Consider the following 23,023-nt stretch of genomic DNA (forward strand, 5'->3'; position numbering starts at 1 on the left):
AGGCTGGTTTTTATTTGGTGTGAGGAAATCGTGTAACTTTAAATGCAAAAGACTTTGATTGTCTAGTAGTAGTAGTAGTAGTAGTAGTAGTAGTAGTAGTAGTAGTAGTAGTAGTAGTAGTAGTAGTAGTAGTAGTAGTAGTAGTAGTAGTAGTAGTAGTAGTAGTAGTAGTAGTAGTAGTAGTAGTAAAAGTTTATATTTTACCTCAATACTTTCCGCTCTGATCCAATAATTATCTATTGTTTTATTAGCATTTAGTATAAAATCAAAACGCTCTCCAGGATGAACGATGACAGATTCAGCTGAGTATGGTTTGATATCATAACCATCTGATGCAATAACGCTAATCTCGTGTCCATCAACTGAAATGCGCATTGGGTACATAGTTCCAACGTTGATTGATCGAAAACGATACTTTAATCCATGTTTTACTGTGTACCAAGTTAGCGGAGCACCATTACCTTTCCCTTAAATGTTATGTTAAAACAAGTTTAAATTTTTGTTGTTTTTTTTTTTTTTTATATAAAAACCGACAACTTACAAAATAACTCAAAGAGTCATTAACACATTTTACTTTGAAAAGGGAAAATATGAAAATGAAAAAGTAAAAATGAAACTTTTAAGTAAAAGAAAAAGTAACAAAAGTTTTTGAATAGAATTTTATGATGGTTTTGCAATATTTTTAATTTTGTTGTTCTTTTTTATACTTTCTTTCAATTTTTTATACTTGGTCTGCTCAAACAAGCTATAGCTTGTTTGAGCAGACCAATGAATGATTAAATGCTTGCTTGAGCAGAGAATATTGTTCACCACTTGCTCCGTCAATTAAAACTCAATATTGCGTCACTCTTCATTCAAGCTTTCATCATTTTTACTCTAACAAGCTCAAAAAACATTTTACTCAGTTTTTTCTACTCATATTGTTGCTTTGGAATTGGATGACAGAGGTAGGTTGAAAAATTTGGAATAGTGTAAAATTTATTAAAGAGATTTTATGTCGCAAAAAAAAGGAATAGTGTTGCAAATAAATTCAATGAATAGTGTCGAAAACAAAAAAAAGGATTAGTGTTGTAAATAGTATTAGGAATTTTGACGCAAATAGCAAAAACGGAATTGTGTCGCAAATAGTAAAATCGGAATAGTGTGGCAAATATTTAATAAAAAAGTATTTGTGAATATATACTATCTATTGTAGCGTAAACAGATCAGCAATTCCTTACTTGTTTTGATTATCTTTATAGCATGCGATTTATACAGATATAAAAAAAATATAAAAAAAAAATAATAATAAAAGAAAAGATTGCGACACAATCCCAAACCCTGAGTTGATGTAGCGACACTTCTTTGTAGCAGCAAGTTAAAAGATAGTTGGTGTGTGTTCTGAAGCCCCCGTTGGCTATTTCAGTATGACACCAGACATGTTATCTAAACTTGCATTTTTAGTTATTATTATTTTTTTTATTGTTGTTTTTAGTATTATTATTGTTGAAAAAAATAATTACGTTCTTTCCATTCATACTTGACCTTTTTTTATTTCTTTTATAAAACTTAACCTGTATTTGGATCTATGTATCTTCCTTTTCCTTCTATTAAAGCTGAAAACCATGGTACATTAGAAAACAAACTACCATCAACAGTTTCGGAAACATTGTATGGTTTCATTTTAATAAAATTACCATACAACATTTTTAAATAAACTTCCTCTGAACTTGTATGATGCCAATCACCAACTGTCATAATAACATCAGTTATTTTTTCAGTGATGACTTTTTCACGTTCCTTAATTATAAATGCACCATATGCTCCGTTTGTGCGTTGAGATCCAACATGACTATGGTACCAAAATGTTCCTTTTGGCTCCGCCTAACACAGGAAAAAACATTTATATAATAAAAACAATGACAAATATTTTTAAAAATTATTTTTTGCTAAGTATCTTTTAGTTACTGAATTGTTGATGAATAATAAATACGATTGCTAAGTCTTGGCATCGTATATATTATTAATTAACAATATCTAAGACTTAATAAGCATAGTTTATATTATAAATGAACAATTAAGTTTAAAATCATGTGGTGTTATTTTATTTTAAAATAAATAAACCGTTTTCTTCATTTATTTTAATTTTTTTAAAAGGTGGTGAGTGCAATGAAAAATCCCTGGGTACTACAGGGGTTTTTCAAACATAATAAAACTTATGATAGTTAATTTTAACAATTAGAATTAGTGCGAGACTTTTGTATGGTAGAAATGCATAAACTTTGGGGACTGGGGATTATACATACCAAATTTCCTAAACGTTTTTATATTTTAAATATGTTGCTATCCGGCCAGGGTTTATCTATAGGACGTCTAGGCAACGGTCTTGAGGTCATAATTTTGGGGGACCTATAATGGATTCAATTTAGTTTTTTGAATTTACTATTGCTTTTAAAGTTTGTTTAAACAGTAGATTTCTTTCATGATTGTTAAAATTGCTGCACAATAATTCAAAATATTTGGACAATAATTAACGTTTTATTAAGTTCCGTTTTCACGATCGTTAATTATTGCAAAATTTAAAATTCCGTGGAGATTAATTCCACACAAAGAAAATGAATCGGCTCATGCTAAAAGGACCTCAGTCAATAAAAATTAATAAATTAAGTTATTGATGAAAACCGCATCTTGAAAGATGGCTTCATTGCTGTGTGCAAAAAGGCTCTCAACCACATGCACAGGCCGCATAGATACAGGCCACTAAATTATTCAGAATGTGCTAGAAGGGCCTCAGTCAGTGACTGAAGCCCTTCTAGCACATAAGTTGGCAACACTGCCGTCTGTCAACTGTTGCAAAAGTGTACACTCTCAGCTGTCTGCTACATCAGTTTATTGCTTATTCAGTCAATGTCTTGCTATAACTTTTAATTTGGCTTCAGAAACATTTTTTTTACTGTTGTGCATTTTGCAACGTTACTTTAATATTGTTGATTATTTTATAAAAGTAAGTGATGGAGGATAATGTCTTGAAGAAAGCAAGAGTAAGATGTGATGAGTTCGTTGATGCAAGAGGAAATATTGGTCCTAAAAGGCAGCAGGGACTGCATGCAGGTAAATTATAGTACATAATATTAGGCTAGTTAGGCCAGCAGATTTGCACCTACAACACCTTGTTGACCTTAAAGAAGTGAAGCTGCGTCGTCCACAAAAGTGTGAAGAAGCAAGAACTTTATATACCAAGTGCTAGTAGATTTACAAAGATTAAAGGTATGTTTTAAGGCTTTTCTTTCTTTACACTCTATCATCAATAAAAGAGTAAAAAAACTAGGAGCGCTCAAATATTTGGGGAAAAACCCTATTGACAAATGAGGAATGCACGTTAAGAAGCCTCATTCTGTTGAGGCGAGGCAGCTTTTAAGGCAGCACATAAATAGTTTTCCATACATACAAACAAGTATGCATCAAAACCCCACAGGTATTTAGATGCTCAATTAAACAAAAAACTGTTGTGTTCAATGTACAATGAAAAACACACAGGCAACAAAGTAAGTCTCACATATTTTTCTACTTTCTTTAAGGAAAACTTTAACTTACACTTTGGGCGACCGCAGAGTGATTGTTGCTGCACTTGCGAAGAACTTATAAACAACTTATAAACAAACTCAAAAGTACAAATCTAAATGAAATAGCTAAACGAACTGCAAATACCGAACTGGTAATACACAAAAGAAAGGCATTAAAATTTTACCAACGTCTTGATCAGGAAGGGAAAGAAAAAACTAGCTTCATGCTACTATCAATTTGTTTTAATTATACGCAAAAAGTGCCAAGGATCCCTGTGCAAAAAACTTTTTACCTTAAGCAGTTGACTACTACAGTTTTTGCATTCATAAATCAAGAAGAACAATTCAGTAATTTACCTGTACCATGAAGGAAATGTCGAAAAAGGTCCAAATGAAGTGTGTTAAATGGTTTATGACTACTTAAATAGTGTTCCGTCTCACTATACAGAGTTTCGTGTGTTCTCAGGCAATTGTGCAGGACAAAATAAAAACCATACAGTGACCAGATTTTTTATGACTTTGACAGACATGAAAAGATTTGAAAAAATAAGGAAATTTTTCCCATTCAGAGGTCACTTTTTCTTATTTTGTGAACGCAATTTCGGTATAATAAAAAGAGCTCTAAATTATCACAACAGTATTTACAGCCTCCATAAGCTAACGAGCATTGTCATCCAGTCATGCAAAATACACAAGTTCATTGCTAAAGAATTGGAAGCCAACGAAGTATTTGAGTTCAAAACTTGGTGGTCAAAGTTTTGTAAGAAAATGATTATATCTGAGTAAACTAAGACCAGAACTGTACCGAAAGGCAAAAAACTTAACTTTTTGATGAGTACATTCATGCAGTTTACATATGATTCAAAGTTATCTTCTCAAATTGTTGTAAGGCCTTTCATAGACTCAATCGTGGCAAACACATTCAGCTTACAACAACCGGGAATTAGTGAAGTAAATTTACGCACTGCAATTTTATTGGAGGTATTCCTCAGGAATTTAATGCAGCAACTTTTTGGATGCAAGGTATCCAAAATTTGCTGCATTAAATTCCCGACGAATACCTCCATTTCTGCAACAAAATCTTGGAATGGAACAGAAACCTTGTAGGACACGCTCAACACAACAGCAGCAAAGAAGTTGGTTAAGAACTTTTTTTTAACATTTTTATTGTCAATAAGATAGTCTTTAACGTACAAAAGTACTTGTATTTACAAAATATTTTTAATTCTTCACTATTCAATTCTAGGTCGTTTAGGTTGAAAATTTAATTACTTAGAAAAATTTTATTACAAGATGTTCACGACTATTATGCAGACAATGTTTTGAATAGAACAAATTATTTGGTGTACGTCCTAATGAGAAAATCAATTTTTTAAGTGGATCAGGGCAGCAATTTTCCTACCCTCTTGCCCCCCTTTTTTATTTAAAAATAACTATACTCTTTAAAAAAATTAACTTTCACATATTCAAAAATTCAATAAAAAACATCTTGGTGTTCAAAAGATATGACTGCTAAAAGTAAAACTACAAAAAATTAAGTTCACTTTACAATTAAATATAGTGTAATATTCATGATATAATAAAAACTAATCTGCAATATTATTGTATAATATTGTATAACATAGTTTTAAATATATATTTATATTCTATGGCATAGTATAAAATTATCTGCTATATATATATATATATATATATATATATATATATATATATATATATATATATATATATATATATATATATATATATATATATATATATAATATACTCTGAAACAGTATAAAATAATCCATAATATATACTGATATAAAATCATCTTCAAAACTATATGACATTATATACAAGAAATGTATAATTTATGTAATCAAGAGCAAAGAAAGAATCTAAATTCTCAGACTTGAATATTTAACTATTGCCTTTCTAAGAAGCTCTCCATGGTTCTCTCTGAAGTTGAGAATCTGCTCAGTGTTTTCAACATATTATGATGAACAGATTCGGAACATAGCTTAGAAAATACAGCTTAGTTCTATTTAAAAACATGACAAGATAGTGTTTAATTATATGACATTTTCATCCCATAGAAAGATTATGGTTGAATGTTGTCTTCACATACTCTTGGCTTTCCCAAATTATTATTTTAAAAGATGCCCCTTGATACGCACAAAAATTAAAACATTATTTTTAAATGTTGTTTATACATTTATGTAACTATTTCCTTCAACTTCCTTATATATGTTGCAATGGCATCATATGTTTACGACTATAGGTAAATTTTAGTGTCATTTGTGAGAAATTGCTTTTGATTCAATTATTATTTCTTTTTTAATTATAATTTCCTAATAATATATAAATACTTTGAAAAATTAAGTGAATTTAAAATTTAACTGTAGAAAAAGACTTTAACAGTTCAACAACTGGATTGTAAGAAGAAAAATCTAAGATAAATTTTTCCGAGTCTGGCAAAAGCCTCCGTTTTTTGTTAGCAATTCTACCACCAAGCCCACCTCCATTATACCCATGCCAAATAACTACATGTTTTTTTAACCAGAGAGCAACATCAGGTTCCTTACACAAGACATTTGAAATCTTTGTTATAATCTTCATCAGTAAATGAAGTTCTGGAGGAGGGATTACAATAAGCACATACATCTCTCCAGGCTAAACCAGGAGACATGTATAACATTCTTGTAGAGTTGCATAGAGCTTTTTTTAAATCCACTTTCAGCAAAGTTTTTATACATGTTTTTTAGTATATTAAAGGTTCTCAGTTCTCTGAAATTTATTTTATGAGAATCACAAAAAAAAACACGAGTATTCTCCCCCATGTGCTGACAAACCCAAAACTATGTTGAGTAATTTAAAATCTGCAGCAAGGTAAAACTTTAAACCGTTTAGCTTTGTTTTTTTTATAAGAATTTGAAGATTTGTGTGGATTTTGCAAACATTTTTGGCAAAAGCCAATATTATAACTTTGTTGACTCCAGTATTCTTGGTTTCTTTGTAGTCCTATTTTACTTCTCTGTTAAAAACATTCATAATAACTTTTAAAGATCCTTGACCACTATCGATTCCTACACGAATAATAATATTATCGATTTCTAGTCCCCTAGCAATGCAAAAATGATTAACTAGAGATATTGGATCTTTGACATACACTAGATCTTTAATGACAGTTTCAATAGTTTTATTTTCTTTAACTTTTTTTTGTTGATAAAAACTCCACTTTTTCCACTGAGTAATAGTTATCTTAAGCATGTGTCAATTTCCTAATTTTTTTGGAAGAATTAGATTTCACACCTTATCTACCCAAATCTTTTCTTTATTTCATTGCTATTGAATCAATAGCAAATTAAGAAAAGTATAATAGCCTGTAAAATATAAAATGTAAATATAAAAAGTCTGTATAATAATCCTGAACAACTTGTAATAAAATTTTTTTAAGTAATCAAATTTTCAACCTAAACAACCTAGAATTGACTAGTGTCTTTTAAATAATATGCTTAATAAAGCGTGTGTTATCAGTTAAAACAACCTGTTTTTCACTCAAATTCCCATGACATGCTAAAAGGGCTTTAGTCAAATGCTCTTTACTTTTTCATAATAAAATTTTTTTAAAAACCTAGCTCCTTGGTTACAAATCAAACTATTTTAGTACTAAATTTTAACATTTTTTGCAAAAAGAAATGTTGAATCATATTTTGGTTAAACAACTTTTTTTGTTTTTCTCAAAACCAAAAAATAGATTTGGACCGAGAACTTTTTAGCACGTGCCGATTCAATTCTAAAATAAATGTAAATAAAAGATAAATATTCTAACAAATGTTATTCCGTAAACCGGGGTCGTTTTGGCCATTTTTAAAAATATTATTAAAACATCTGTAACTTTTAAACAAGTAACGTTTTACTATTTTTGTTTTATTTCTAAATGCAATCTTTTTTGCTTAAATTTTGATCTGAAGTTTGTTGCAAATGCTCTTTACTATAAGTAAAAAAGAATGAAAACTACATCTTGGTAAAACACAATCAAAAACTGTTAAACAAAATGTTGTCTGGGCGAAGATAAAAATGATAGCAAACAACTCAGTTTTTCTTCTGTTTTAAGACAAACGTTCAGATAAAATTAAGCGAAAAGTTTTTGGCTCAAGTAACATCGATCTTGTTTTTTTACAGGGTGGTCAAAGTTACCCCGTAGGTTTATACTCTTTTGGGGTAACTTTGGCCAAGTAAATAATATTCATTTTAAAGTAGTCTGATCGTTATTTGTTATAACTAGAATATATTTTGAAGCATGTTATCCAATTAGTTTTGAATCCATTTTGAAAAATAGTTTTTAACATGAATGTATCTTAATACTTTTTAAAAAGTATAATTTCTTGTTAAATTATTTGTTGCTGTTGCTAAATCATAATTTTATTAACTTTATAACAAAATTAAAATTTATAGACTCTTATTTTTAAATTTAATTGCAATTTAATTATATAAAAGTTTAATAAAATACTAAACTGCTGTTTGCTTGTGTTGTTTACATTTACTTTTGTTTAAAGCGCAATGCCTTATAAATATAACAAGCATAGTGTTAAAAAACGTGCATACAACACTTGTTCTAATACCATTCTTTTGAAAGAGTGTATGGGTGCAGATAGTGAAGGTATGTCTATTCGTCAAGCCTCAAAAAGGTTTAGTATACCAAGAAGCACTATACATAATAATCTGAAGTCAAAACATAAATAATGCATTGGTGCACCAACCATATTTACTTATAATGAGGAGCAGTTATTTTTATCTAGAATCAAGGTTATGTGTGATTGAGGATTATCGTTAAATAAACTAGATGTTAAAATGTTAGTAGCTGGTTATTTAAAATCGCAAAATTGTACTGTAAAAATATTTAAAAACACAATTTTCCGCAAAATTGTACTGTAAAAATATTTAAAAACATATATTTCCTGGTGATGATTGGGTGTCAAATTTTATGAAACGTTCACAGTTATCCCATAGAATTACATCAAATGTTAAAAGAAAACGTGCAGCTATAAACAAAGATGAATTGAAAATTTATTTTGAAAATATTAGACTTGAACTTGAAGGAATTCCAATTTGTAACAATTAGAATAATGATGAAACATATTTGCGTGGTGAACCTGGAAATAAAAAAAGTTGTTATAAAACGTAGAACTAAGTACCCTGAGAGAATAATATGTAGCAGTAAGGCTTGTTTGTCTGTAATGTTTTATGGAAATGGTGGTGAAGAAATTCTTTCTGACATTTAATAAAAAAATCAGTAAGTTTTTTTTTAATCATTGGGTTAAAAAACAATTAAAAAAAATCAAATTATTTTAGCTTATATGTTTCTTTAATGCTGTTTATATTTATTTTTATTGTCCCTTTTTTAATTTATTAACATATGTTTGGTACCGTTTTTGAAATAAATGCTAACTGTAAGTTTACATTAAATGTGGTTAATAACACTTAATTTACATTTGGTGCTAAAAAAATAATTTACTATGGACAAAGTTACCCCATTGCCGGGTAACGTTGACAACCTCATTATTTCCATAAAATCTTGGATTTGGTGAATACAAGAATACAATGAATACACCATTCTGCTAATTAAATGACATAAGCAATGCACAACTTTGAGCATCAAAATAGTTTTAGGAAATGTTCCTTTTTTTCAAAAAGTTATTTTTATCAAAACTGGTACAAAGTTACCCCGGTTTACGGTATATAATGATATGGCTGTTTGTTTTATTTGTTAAGTTTGTTAAGGTTTCACTCCATTGTTTGTTTTATTTGTTTATTCTTTTAAGGTTTCATTCCATTCGTTTTTAGCTTTATGAGTTACAATTAATTTTATGTTTAATTAATACCAATCCTAATTTTATAAATTTAAAAAAGAATGGTTTTAATTTAACTTTTTAATTTTCATTTTTTTAAATTTTTATTATTATGGGTAAGAAAACTAAAGTTTCTTAAAACTAAATTATCTTAATGATATTCAGTGATGAATTGTTAAATAGACATTGTTAAATAAAAACTGAATTGCTTAGTAATAACCACTGGCTCAAAAACAAGAGGTCCGAGATGTTCGACGCAGACTCTGGCCCAATAAACTTTAGGTAAGCTATTTATGCTCCTCACCCCCTCCTCATTTGGAACGCCTCTAATTGGACCGTAGCATGAAACTTTTTAAATATTGAAAAAATATAAAATTCTTATTTTTTAATTGTTATTACTTACTCCAAGTTGGTTTTTTATTTTCAAAACATTTCAAAACACATAATGTTATTATCAGATATGAAAACAAGCTATTTAAAAACAAAACAAAAATTTGTTAAGGATAGGTTTTAACATATGGCCAACGTGCTCATTTGCATTGGACTAACTTACCCCTTCGTCATGTTTAAAGAATAAACGCTTTAAATTTAGAATTCGAATAATGCATTACTGTTGAACACCAGTGGGTATATTAACGTCAAACAAACTATTCAAAATTTACTTTGATATATCAAAACTTGTTAATACGACTCCATACTTCTAACTATGACCCAATAAATATAATTTTTTTTGGAAAAAGAGATGAACTATTTCCAACCTTCAGATTCCCAGCTCGATAAAGTGCATAGTCTTGGAAAAAAATCGTCGAGGCTGACGAGATGGCTAGCGAGGGCCAAACTGACACAGCGTATATTTTTACTATCACATTTTTTTACTCCACAAAATCTTATGTTAAATTTTTACTCCCATTATGAAATTTTTATTCCCATAAAATATTTTGCAGCAAAATGTGTTTTACGATTTTGTTGTATTTTGACAGTATTTTTTTAAATTTTTAAAGATTGTGGCTTTTTGAAAAGCAGTAAAGAAGCAATCCCGTTTAAATACAAACATTTAAAAAATTTTGTGTAGCGATTAAATCAATTGACAAAATGCTGGGTAATAATAATAAACAAAATGTCGCCGTTGGACGCTTTAACCTAATAAAAGAGTGTAGTAAATAACGCCGTTGTGTAAATTTTTTTTGACAACAAACGACTCTTTTTTATTTTTTTTTAAATTGATTTAAAAAATAATTTTTGTTCAAAAAATAAACTTTTTGTAAGTACTACGTTTACTAATACATTCACAATGTGTCATTTCAAAAATTGCTGCAATAGTTCCTACTATAATAGCAATTTTTTTATTGGCACAACGAATGTATTAGTAAACGTAATACTCACAAAAATGCACATTTAAAATTAAATTTATTTTTTAAACAAGTTTAAGTTGTCTGGTATATCAAGATCATATCAATATCAAATTGAAGTTGTCTGGTATATCAAGCTCAATATCAACCATACCAACAATTTATTTATAATATCAAACATACCAACAATTTATTTATAAAGTTTTTTTAGTTTAAAAAGTCTAACTATTTTAAGTATCGCTGAGTATTGCGAAATAATATTTGGTGGAATTTCATAAATATTAAACTTTTTTTACATCAATGCCAGAGCTGTTATGAGAGAGGAGGGTGGGGGGAGGAGCGTGTTGAGGTAAAAATGTTTTTTTACCCTTAGTCGGCAAAAAACGAATAGGTCACCCCTCCTCCTCCTTTAAAATCTTTTCAGGACAACCCTATTCAAAGCTGATGTGCATTTCTTGTATAATTCCATTTGCATGTAATGAAAATTCTTCCAGATGAAAATAAATATCTTTAAATTTACTAAAAAAAATTCAAATACTTTATACTGCTTTTCCATCTTGTCTCCCATAGAAGAGAAATATTTGTCACGAAAGATCTCTGTTTTGAGTTTTCATGAAAAAATGCAATACTTGGTTTAATAGTCTCAGTATTTTGTATCACCGAAACACCTTTTAGATCATTACCTACGAGATTAAGTTTATGTGAAGCGTAGTGAACAAAAAAGAATCGGGGTAAATCTTTCAAATTTTTGCTATCATTTTCTTTTCCAGCCAGTGAGGAGCAGCAATCATTAAAAATTTCCGTAAAAATAATAGAATACAGATTGTTTCAGTTATTTTCAAAGGTTTGCTTTACTAAACTATCTATCTGACAAAGAATATATCTATCTCTTATTGTTGTTGCCAAATGTTCAGTATCTCGCTGAGCCCCATGATACCTTGCTGATCTGGTTTTTGAAAAGTTTATTAAAATTTTTTTATTCGGTGAAAAGATTAGTAATAAAGTCACCTTAAATTCTTTTAAACATGTTTTGGAAGTTAGGCACACGATACCCAAAACAACTTTTTATCTGTGTCAATATGATAACAATAGAGTTTACTAGATATTTAAAAATGTCGCCTTTGAAATCGTTGGGTGGATGAGGCTGGTAAAGATTAGTGAGCAAACAATACTTAAGGTAAATAGAAATTTTCGTAGTACACTTTACAAAAAGTCCAATCTCATTGTTTAACCTAGTACTTTTTATCAATCTCATTATTTAATCTAGTATTTGACAAACGTTAAGTTTGTCTGGTTCTTGTTCGAGAGATAGTGCTGCTGACGATAATCAAACAACATCTACTGTTTTCAACTTTTTGCAGTTTTTTATTAAATGAAAATCGGGTGTATAAGTACCATCAAAGTATTTTTATTAAATTTTTCCTTTTGATATAATACCTTAATATATACCTTAATACCATTTAGTTTTTTAAAAACTACTTTTTAAAGTTCTGTTTACTACCACCTAACACGTTATCTTTATGATAAATAAAACCAGTAAAAGAATAAATGTTTTAGTTAAAGAAAAGTTTAAATAAAACAAAAAGATTTTAGCAAACGAAAGATTCTTTTATTGATGATCTTTTTATATTTTATCATCAACTCATTTCATAATTTTATCAAAAATCTTTCGTAAATAATTTGTCAAAATTAATTTTATTAAGTTCAATTATTTTAGCTGAAATAGATTAACATTTTTTACAATATTTTAACTTTGTTTGTCTTGAAACAGTTTTGAACCCTTGAGCAATTTTTTTTCCACCGAAATAGTACTGATATATTACGATTTTTTACCGAAATCTTACAAACAAGTATTTAACTGTTTTCTAAAACCGTAAATTAAAAGCGTAACATTAAAAGATAAGTTTGTGTTGAAACTATACTGCTAAAGAATTAAAAAATTTGTTTTTCACCAAAACCGTACAATAGCAACAATTTTTATGGCACTCAGTTTGGTAAAAAACACAAAAATTTTTTCTAAACTTAAAATATGCAGGAGATTGTACACCCTTTCCCTCTTTTGTGGATGCCCATGCCTATATAAAAAAACTATATTAACTGCTTTTACAAACCAGTCTATTTTATCAAACTGACGAATAGGTTAAACACAAGTCCGTTTTATTAAAATTTTCTAACTGTATGCTAAACAAGATATATGAGAGAATTATTAGGTATTTAATTAATTATCATGCACCTTAATAAAGAAATCTATAAAAAAGAAATATTATAGTAAATAAGAAGCAACAAAAAATTACAATAAGTAAAACTAAACAATAACCTGTTGAGCCGTAAAATGCATGGGATCCTTTTATTTTTTTCGCCCCATATTTGCTGTTTACTTGGATATCTACCTCCATAAATGAAGCACATCCAACTATCTCCGCATCAGTTACCCATGTCGCATCTTCAAGCGTTTTAGTTTTATAAATATGCATTTGAATTGGCATATTCCAATACTCAGTAAAACCGCAGTAATTTAAAATATTCACAAAGTACAACGTAGATTGCTTGCAAAAATACATTTTGCCTCAAATTATTTTATTGGAGTAAAAAACTCATAATGGGAGTAAACATTTAACATGAAATTTTTACTGGGGAGAAACAAAAGTGTTGGATTATCGGGGGGGGGGGGGGAGCGCAAATGGTCTATAGCTACGAGCCCCGCAATTTTTGGGGACCCAAAATAGTTTTGAGGACCTTTTTTTAAAGTCTTTTTTTACGTTGTGGCACACAAAAAGACCTCCAAAATAAAATAGTCCCTGGCTCCGAAAACACTTAATCCGCCACTGCTGGGGAGTAAAAATTTCATATATCTTTTTTGCCGCATGCTTTGTTCGTGAACAGACGTGTTTTTTTTGCTGAGTAAGAATTAATAAAAAAAAAAAAAAGTTTTAAGTTTTTAGTATTTAATTATTTTTAAAAATCTGTTTACACTATTTACATCAGACCAATTACTATGGAAGTTTCTATAAAAAACATCGAAAAACTAATGAAAAGCATCCTAGAGGAACAGAGAAAGTCTATTTTAAAGGAAACAGAAAAACAACTTAAAGAACAAGAAAGTAAGTTTGCAAAAATCACTTGTGCAAATATGAAAATAATAACAGAAAGACTAAAAAAATTGAAAGCGATTTGAACAAAGACAAAATAAAAATAAAAGGTATGTTAAAAGATATCAGTGAATAAAAAGAGAGTATTGATTTCCAAGAGGAGATTTGAATGAAGAGGATATCAGAAACTAACAAACGCATAGACGAAGTTAAAAAATTATACAATGAAAAAACACTTCTTGATTCGAATAACGAATCAAATTTTTTGAAAGATATAAAAAAAAAGTTAGTCGATCTCGAAAACCGATCACGAAGAAACAATTTGCGAATAGATGGTGTTAAAGAACTACCTGATGAATCTTGGGAAGATAGTGCAAAAATTGTTAAAAAAATATTTTCTGAAAAACTCCAAATTAATAAAGAAATTATAATCGAAAGAGCGCACAGATCAGGGTCAATAAAGTCAGGAAAAGAGCGATCAATTGTTTTAAAACTTTTAAATTTCGATGATAAAAAGTTAATTCTGCTAAACTCAAAAAAACTACGCGGAACAGGTGTGTTTATTAACGAAGACTTGCAAAGGAAACAATGGAAAAGCGTAAAAAACTCTGGGAGTAAGTGATTAAATTGAGAAAAGAAGGTAAATACGCAATTCTCAAGTTCGATTCTATTTTTTGTAGAGATCATAAAAAATAATTTTTTTTACAATTTTTTTTACATACAGTGTTAAGAAAGTTCTTCTAATTTATAACGCAATCAAAATGTCTGTAACAAATGATTTTAAATCGTTTAGTTGTAATTTTTCAGCATCTGATGAAAAATTTGATTCAGATATTAATTATTTCATTGACATTATTACGGTTGTTCTTATTACTATCCTAACAAATTAGAAGAATTTTTTTATAATTATACAAAAAGCAATAAGTTTGATCAACTAAGAATTCTTCATATAAATATTAAAAGCCTAAACCGCAATTTTGAAAATCTTCTCAATTTGTTACAAGAAACCAACAATTTTTTTAATATAATTTGTTTAACCGAAAGCTGGATAACTGAAAAAGATTTAAAAACTACTTCAAATTTTAATCTTCCTTACTTTGGTTTAATTTCTCAAGAGAGACTTATCAATAAACGCGGTGGAGGAGTTCTTATTTATGTAAAGAAAAATATTGCGCATTATATTAGGAATGATTTGAGTGTTTCTGACGGCGACAAAGAAATTTTAACTATTGAAATTCTAAACAATCAATCACAAAACAGTTTACTGAGCTGTTGCTATAGGCCCCCAAATGGTGTGGCCGAGAACATGAGCATGTATTTTGAAGAAAACCTTTTCATAATATGCATTTTTGAAAAAAAAAAGAATTTTATTCTAGGGGATTTCAATATGAATTGGTTCCATTACTTTACGGACATTAAAGTTAAAAATTTTCATGATTCTATTTTTGAAATGGGAGCCATTCCTTTAATAAATCGCCCTACCAGAGTAACTCCTAAATCGGCTACTCTAATTGATAACATTCTAACAACTGATATTTTTAACAGTGACTTAAATAAAGGTATTTTAAAAACAGATATATCTGACCATTTCCCTATCTTTTTTATCATTAACAACTCTAAAATTATGACCAAAACTAACATTGCGTAATTTAACAAAAGTTAAATTACGCAACTTTAACCAAAAAAATGTTGAGCAATTTAAAACACAATTATCATTACTTCATTGGAAGAACATCGACTTTAGTGATAACGCAAACAAAATTTACGATGATTTTTTTAATACATTTTACTCAGTTTATGATGCCAATTTTCCTTTACATGAAAAAACATTAAATCAAAAAAACATTAATTCTCCCTGGATTACCAAAGGTTTAAAAAAATCATCAAAAGTTAAGCAGAAATTATACATAAAATATCTAAAAAACAAATCATACGCCAATGAGAAAATATACAAAGACTACAAAAATCTTTTTGAAAAAGTTCGAAAAAACTTAAAAAAACATTACTATTCTAAAATTCTCAATAAAGCCAAAAATACTTGTAAACGCTCTTGGGAAATAATAAAAGAAATTATCGGTAAATCAAAACCGTGCTCAAGTTCCCTGCCACACATGATCAATGTAGATAACAATAATATAATTAATTCTCAAACAATAGCTCACGAATTTAACAAATTCTTTGTTGAAATTGGCCCTAAACTATCTAAATTAATTCCTAACACTGAAACATCATTTAAAGATTTTCTAGTACCGATGGATAATTGCATTCACTCGGATGAGTTATCTAAAGAGTTACTAATTGATGAGTTCGAAAAAGCCTTTAAAACACTAAAAAAAAATAAAGCAGTTGGACCGGACGAAATTAATGGTAACATAATTTTAGATTGCTTTGAACAATTAAAATATATTCTTTTTAAAGTCTTTAAATCATCAATCGAACAAGGAGTCTTTCCTGATCAATTGAAAATTGCTAAAGTTATTCCACTATTTAAAGGTGGTGACAAATCCTACATTAGTAATTACCGGCCTATTTCTATCTTATCTATATTTTCAAAAATACTAGAAAGAATCATGTTCAATAGAGTATTTAATTATTTTAGTTTAAATAATTTATTATACAACAATCAGTTTGGCTTTAAGAAGAATAACTCAACCGACCATGCAATTATTCAGTTGGTACGTGAGATTTCCAATTCTTTTGAAAAATCTCAATTTACATTAGGAATTTTTATCGATCTTTCAAAAGCATTTGATACTGTGGATCATGATATTTTACTTTATAAACTTAACTATTACGGAATAAATGAAAGAGTTAGTAAATGGTTTCAAAGTTATTTATCCAACAGAAAACAATTTGTTTCTTGTAATGATCTTAATCATACACAGTTTTTAAATGTTTCCTGTGGTGTTCCGCAAGGTTCCATCTTAGGCCCTCTTTTGTTCTTAATATATATCAACGACTTGCATAAAGCATCAAGTCTTCTAAGTATTATGTTTGCTGATGACATAAACTTATTTCTATCTAACAGTGACATCTACCTACTATTCTCCGTTATGAACAAAGAACTTCAAAACATATCTAAATGGTTTAAAAGTAACAAATTAACATTAAATGTAAACAAAACAAAATGGATTTTTTCCCACCCGCTCTCCAAAAAACGTTCTCTACCCCAAAATTTACCAAAAATTTTAATTGACCATAATGAAATAAAAAGAGATTCTGTAACTAAATACCTGGGGGTTTTCATTGACGAGAACATCACATGGAAACATCATATTAACTATGTCTGCTCGAAAGTTTCAAAAAGTATTGGAATTCTATATAAGGCGCGTACTCATTTAGATAAAAATAATTTAACTAAACTTTATTATTCTTTTATTCATAGTTGTATAAGTTATGGAATTATTGCCTGGGGTAGTACTGATCAAAGCAAGTTACAATGTCTCCATCGCCGTCAGAAACATGCGATCCGTGTAATTAATTTTGCGGATCGGTTCTCAAATTCCTCAATATTTTTCAATCAAATGAAAATCCTCAATGTTTATAAACTAAACGCATATAAAAATTTATCTTTTGTTTATATGTGGAAGTATGATTTATATCCTTTAATTTTTAAAGACCTTTTTATTTTGAAACCTTTAAGCAAGTTTAACATGAGGAATAATAACTATTTAAATAAACCACTCTGTCGAACAAAGTTCAATCAATTCTGTATCACTTATCGTGCAGCTCAACTCTGAAACAAAATTATTTTGCCTAACTTCGGCTTGCCCCTAACTTATTCTGTTTTTAAAATTAAATTAAAAGATCTCATTCTCTCTATTGAAAATATCTTATTATTGAATATTTTTAATTTGTCTTATGATATATAATAATTTTGAAATGTATATTCAATCTTTGTTTTATACTTGTTGACAATTTGTTTCTATTTATCTAAGTACTATTCGTACTTAGATAAATATAAATTTTTTTTTTTTTTTTTTTTTTTCGTAAGTTTTTACATTTTCGTCAAATGTAAAAACTTACGGAAAAAAAAAAAAAAAAAAAAAAGCGATTTTTACTGGGGAGTAAAAAAAACGGGGGAGTAAAAATCTCATATAACACCGGTCTACCATATTGATTTTAGTACTTGTTAAAAGGTTTCCTTATAAACGGTCTACATTATCGGATTTTGTAAGAACTTTTCTTAAACTAGCTTTCGGAACATCAAAGTTGTTAATTAAAAAGTATATTAGGAGAAAGTTTATGCTTTGCTTTTAACATGAATATTAATTTTATATACATATACGGCTTTAAGTTTCCTTAAGAAAGGTTCACAGTGAACAGTACTTTATGCGCGAAAAAGTTTTGCTTACAACAGTTTTTTTTTAGTTTTTCTTAATTTGAAATACCCCATAAAATACTACAGTAAGACTACAAATAAACAAAATTAAAAAAAAATTACAGTAGTGAGATATGGTTAAGTTTTATGTAATATAAAAATATTTCACGAGATTTTATTTTCAATATATTTGAGGTTTCATGATTTACCACGTTTTAATTATAAAACAAATAAAGCTTTTTCTACATTTAAAGAGAGTCTATTACTTGTTTATTTGATATAACTCTTCAGCATTTATTTATTTGGAATAAGTCTTCACTAAATATTTTAAAGAAAACTTTTATATCTTTGTTGGAATAAAAAATATTTGAGTCGTCTATAAACACAATAACATTTAAAATGCTTGATAATGAGTATAATTCATTTTAATACAATAAAAATAGTAGTGATTCTAAGTTTGAACCTTGGATCACACTGCAAGTAATGTGTTTTACTGATTCATTTTCATTATAAATCTAGAATTTAGTCCTGTCTGAAAAAAAGCATTTATATCATAAAAAGCATGAGAACATAGAAAAAACAGAGTTTTAACAAAATGTTCTTCTTTGATCGATGAACAGCACTCTTTGTTTAGCTCAGCGGTTCTAGCCTATGGGTCGCGACCCTAAGAGAGGTGTTCTGAGAATTTGTCAGAAGCCTTTAATAGACCTTCTGAAAAAAAAATTCCACGCTAGTCCGTGTTTTTTTTTTTTATTTTAAATATTAGCAATACTTTTACTTTGACTAGAGTCATTACACCGAAGCAACGTACAATACTATGATTTGAAAAATATCAGGGGCCGAATGTAATTTAATAATTTTAGACATATTTATTCTTACAAATAGATAAAGAAAAAATTGTTTATAAATTTTATATTGATGAAAAATGCATGCCCATGATAATAAATCAGCGAGAGACAAGTATTAGGAAAGTTTAACAGATATAGTGATGAAGTTTTAAAGTATGGATTTACTTTCATAATTGTATCTAGAATTAAAAAGCCACACACAATGTTTTGCAACCAATTTGTGTTAGCCAAATCCATGAAGCCCGACGGACTTAAACAAACTTATAGTCCTTGGTTGAATCAAATTTCAGGGCCTTCAAAAATGTTTTGAATGTAAAACCATTATATATATAAATATATATATATATATATATATATATATATATATATATATATATATATATATATATATATATATATATATATATACATATATATATATATATATATATATATTTATAAAATCGAATAGCCTCGGACACTTTAGGAAAAAATAGATTCTACCCAGGTACTAACTGAAAACGAAAAGTCAAAAGACTTTTTCAAAAGTATAAACATTTATCAATTGAATTAAAAACAAAACAAAAAAATATTGTGTACTTTAATAAAATAATATTCAAAACATGAAAGAAAAAAAGTTAGAAAAAAGGCATGTTTTAATATTGGAGGGTGGTCCCGGACACATTTTTTTGAGCATGATTTTACTTTTTTTTTTACCGGTATGACACAAATATAATACATAATAAATTAACACCAACCGATCATACCTCATTCACAAATACTAGTTTTAAAACCAGTGAACTAAAGTATTAAACGAATTTTTTTTTAAACAAATATTGTAAATAAAAGGTACCTTTAATCAATAAAAAGTTAGCAGTTTACATAAAAATTAGGTATATTAATATGTAAATCAAATAATATGATACATCGCTCATCTGGAGGAGGGAAACCATATCTTGAACATCCAGTTAATTGCTCCGGCATATTATGATAAATATTTTGCATATGCCATATTTCACTTAAATAATGTTTTTATAGTGTTTAAAATCTCATAGTTTTATTTAACAGTTTTTTACAGTTTCAGCTGTAAATCAAGAGTCAGGAGTTACTCGCCGTCCGGGGCTACACGACTTTGCCCTATATAAAATGAAATTTTAGTAAAAACACTCTACACCTACTATATGAGCTTGGTGATAACTTCTGCTTTCTAATTCTTTCGCTCATCTATTTATTTTTTGGACCTTTCTTTTGCATGTTGTTTTGATATTTCTACGTTGCAAACGGTTTAAACACATTTTCAAGGTTTATGGTTCTATCTTTGAAAAGTTTTAATTATAGTTTTATGGAGTATTATTTGTCCTTACTGCTTTAGCGACATTAGCGAGTAATATTCCGTTTGTTTTCGTAATCAATTGACAAAACTTACAGCACTTTCTTCTTCATTTTGTTTTGTGCTCGTAAAAATGTATTTTTCATACGTGATATCCTCTTACGTGATATCGATTGAAAAGTTGATCATCATTGTCATATTTTCAAACATGATATTGAATTGATCGTTATCGTTTCCTTTAAGAGCTTTTTGTATTTTTTTTTTTTTTAATTTAAAGAAAAGTTATGGCTTAAAACAATAAAAAAAAGGTCCCAGGCCAGAGGGACTGTTTTGCATGGAGTTGCAGCCTTAAAGGGACTGGGGAGGCAACCCTATAAATTTTCGCCTTAAAAAGGTACTGCAAATAACTAAAAATAGCATAAAAACTGATAACGTTTAAAAGAATTCTTTGTATTTATTGTTATTCAAAAAAAAATTCCCTTGTCAGCAAAAAAATCTTGTTCAGTTCATTGGTAGCAAATCATATGGGGCCGTTCATATTAAATGTCAATAATTTTTCCTGGTTTTTCGACCCCCTCTTCCCATCTTCTTATCTTTTTTTCAAAGTTCCCTCTAGAAAATTATGTCAGTTTTTTTTACCCGCCACCCAAAAAAAAAATTTGTTAAAAATGCATGTTTATTAACAGTTTTTTATGGTACAATATTTAGTTGCTTTTTTTTTATTTTTTTTAAATCTGCATATAGATGGAGTAAATAAAAACTTGACATTGTTTTGGTCTCAATACTCTCCTCCCGATTGTCAGTTAGTAAAATTTTTTTCAGGACCCTTCCCCCTCTCTCTCCCTCTTCACTGACATCTTTTATGGATGGCCTTTAAAAACATTTTAAAATAATTTTTCTTATTTATGCGTAATTAAAGCAGTTCCCAATGAGCTTAAATTAAAAATTATTCCTTTAATTTTACAATAAATAATGCACGCTTTTGTATATTATTAACGCTATTTAGCGAACGCTTTTTTGGCAGACAGTCTTTCAGTTAAAAGTCTTTCTCATGTTTTTAATGTAACGTATCGTATTCAACCTTTTTATTTATCTTAAAATTCGTTTTAAAATATTTGAAAAAGGAGTTCAACTTCTTTACTTAAAATTAAACGGTATTTATTAAAATATTGAAATTCTTTTTAGAAAAATGTTACTTTTTTTTTTTTTATCTCGTGTAAACAAGTGAAAGTTTTCTTTACGAAGAAAAACTCTATTTGTGTTTTATTAAAGTTTTAATGATCATGTTTAATTCTTTAAAAAAAAAAGCTCTTTTGGTGTTGTAATGATCATTTAATGATCATGTTAAAATCTATTTAAATATTTTTGTTTTGAAGATATTTATAAAAAAGCTTTATTACAAAAATTATATATGAAATTTAAGCCAGTAAGTTTTTTTAGCGGTCCTTGACAACAAGACCTTATGGTCTTCGACGAGTCTCCGCGTTCGTTTATTTCAAAATAACAGTCATAAATTTTTATTATATTTTGGTATTTTATATTGTATAACGGCTTTCTTTTTTAAAATGTAATAACAACAAAATATTATTAACAAAAACTAAAAAAAAAAAGGATCGAGTAAACCAATAAAATTTATTACTTTTTACCTTGAATTTGTAGGTGAATGTTTGGCCAGAAGATATAGGACATTGAGATATCCATCCTACGCCATCCATAAAAGGAGTTCCTTTTTGATGCAATCCGTGCCAATGCAGAGTGGTAACGTCACTTAGTAGCATATTTTTAACGTGAATGATTAAATTTTGATACTCGTAAACAACAATTGGTGGACCGGGTAGTGTACCATTTATTACAACTACCATTCGGTTTTCTCCATCTCCTGAAATCACATCATCTAAGGGTATCTACATAACAAAAATTAAAACATTAGACTTTGGTTTTGATAAATTTGTCTTTATAATATATTTATAACTTTAACTATAGACCTTTGTTGCGTTCGGGCCAGAAGTTTCGTTATATAGAAATAAAGAACCATCAGAAGAATAAAGTAAATCTTTCTTATATATCATTGTTAGTTTCTCTCTTATCTCTAACCAGAACTCGCATTCATTCTTTTCGGGACTACATTCGTTGTATTTATAATCAAGCGGTATTTCAATTGCAATAAGAAATTCGTGGATAAGCAAAATTAAAACTGCTCCTTTAAACAACATCTCCGATAAACACGAGTTCAAGCGAAGTTCTGCCTTTATTAATATCGCAAGAAAAAGTCCTTGAACGAATTTAGACGGTAAATATTTATTTTCTCAGTTGCGGATACACCAATTAAAAGCTAAGACTTGATTTATTTCCCTTGTAAACTCAATCAATTTTTTTTTTTTTTTTTTTTTTTTGTATCATTAGCAATTTTACTTAAATTATGCTAATTTTTGGCAGAGAAAAAAGAAAATGACAGCGAAAACTTTTTATTAGCTTTAGTTTCTGAGATACACAATTGCAATAAATTTTTATTTCAGTTAATATGCAACAGAGCAATATAACATATAATTTACATATTTTAATAACATTTAAAGCACATTTGGTTTTTTTTTTAATTACAAATATATTCAAACAATTTCAAACAAAGAAATAGTGATCATCAATTAATAGGTTTATATATAACTAGGGGTATCGTCAAGAGATCGTTATTTTTTTGCTTTTCTTTTGTAGATTAATTCTGTAGCATCAA

General features: G+C 28.4%; 1 protein-coding gene across 1 annotated transcript in view; it reads right to left on the bottom strand.

Moving 5' to 3' along the window:
- LOC136087497 (uncharacterized) overlaps positions 1 to 22,565 on the bottom strand; it is a 28,357-nt gene extending 5,792 nt beyond the window's left edge. Inside the window, exons 1-4 of the mRNA XM_065810387.1 lie at positions 22,281 to 22,565; positions 21,942 to 22,199; positions 1,554 to 1,863; positions 205 to 467 (exon numbers count right to left, since the gene is read on the bottom strand). Of these exons, the coding sequence (XP_065666459.1) occupies positions 205 to 467; positions 1,554 to 1,863; positions 21,942 to 22,199; positions 22,281 to 22,508 (1,059 nt within the window). The 5' untranslated portion in view covers positions 22,509 to 22,565. The remainder of the gene's footprint in view (positions 1 to 204; positions 468 to 1,553; positions 1,864 to 21,941; positions 22,200 to 22,280) is intronic.
- Positions 22,566 to 23,023: the final 458 nt, after the last annotated feature.

The sequence above is a fragment of the Hydra vulgaris genome, chromosome 11 (genome assembly GCF_038396675.1).
Source record: "Hydra vulgaris chromosome 11, alternate assembly HydraT2T_AEP".
Classification (NCBI taxonomy): domain Eukaryota; kingdom Metazoa; phylum Cnidaria; class Hydrozoa; order Anthoathecata; family Hydridae; genus Hydra; species Hydra vulgaris.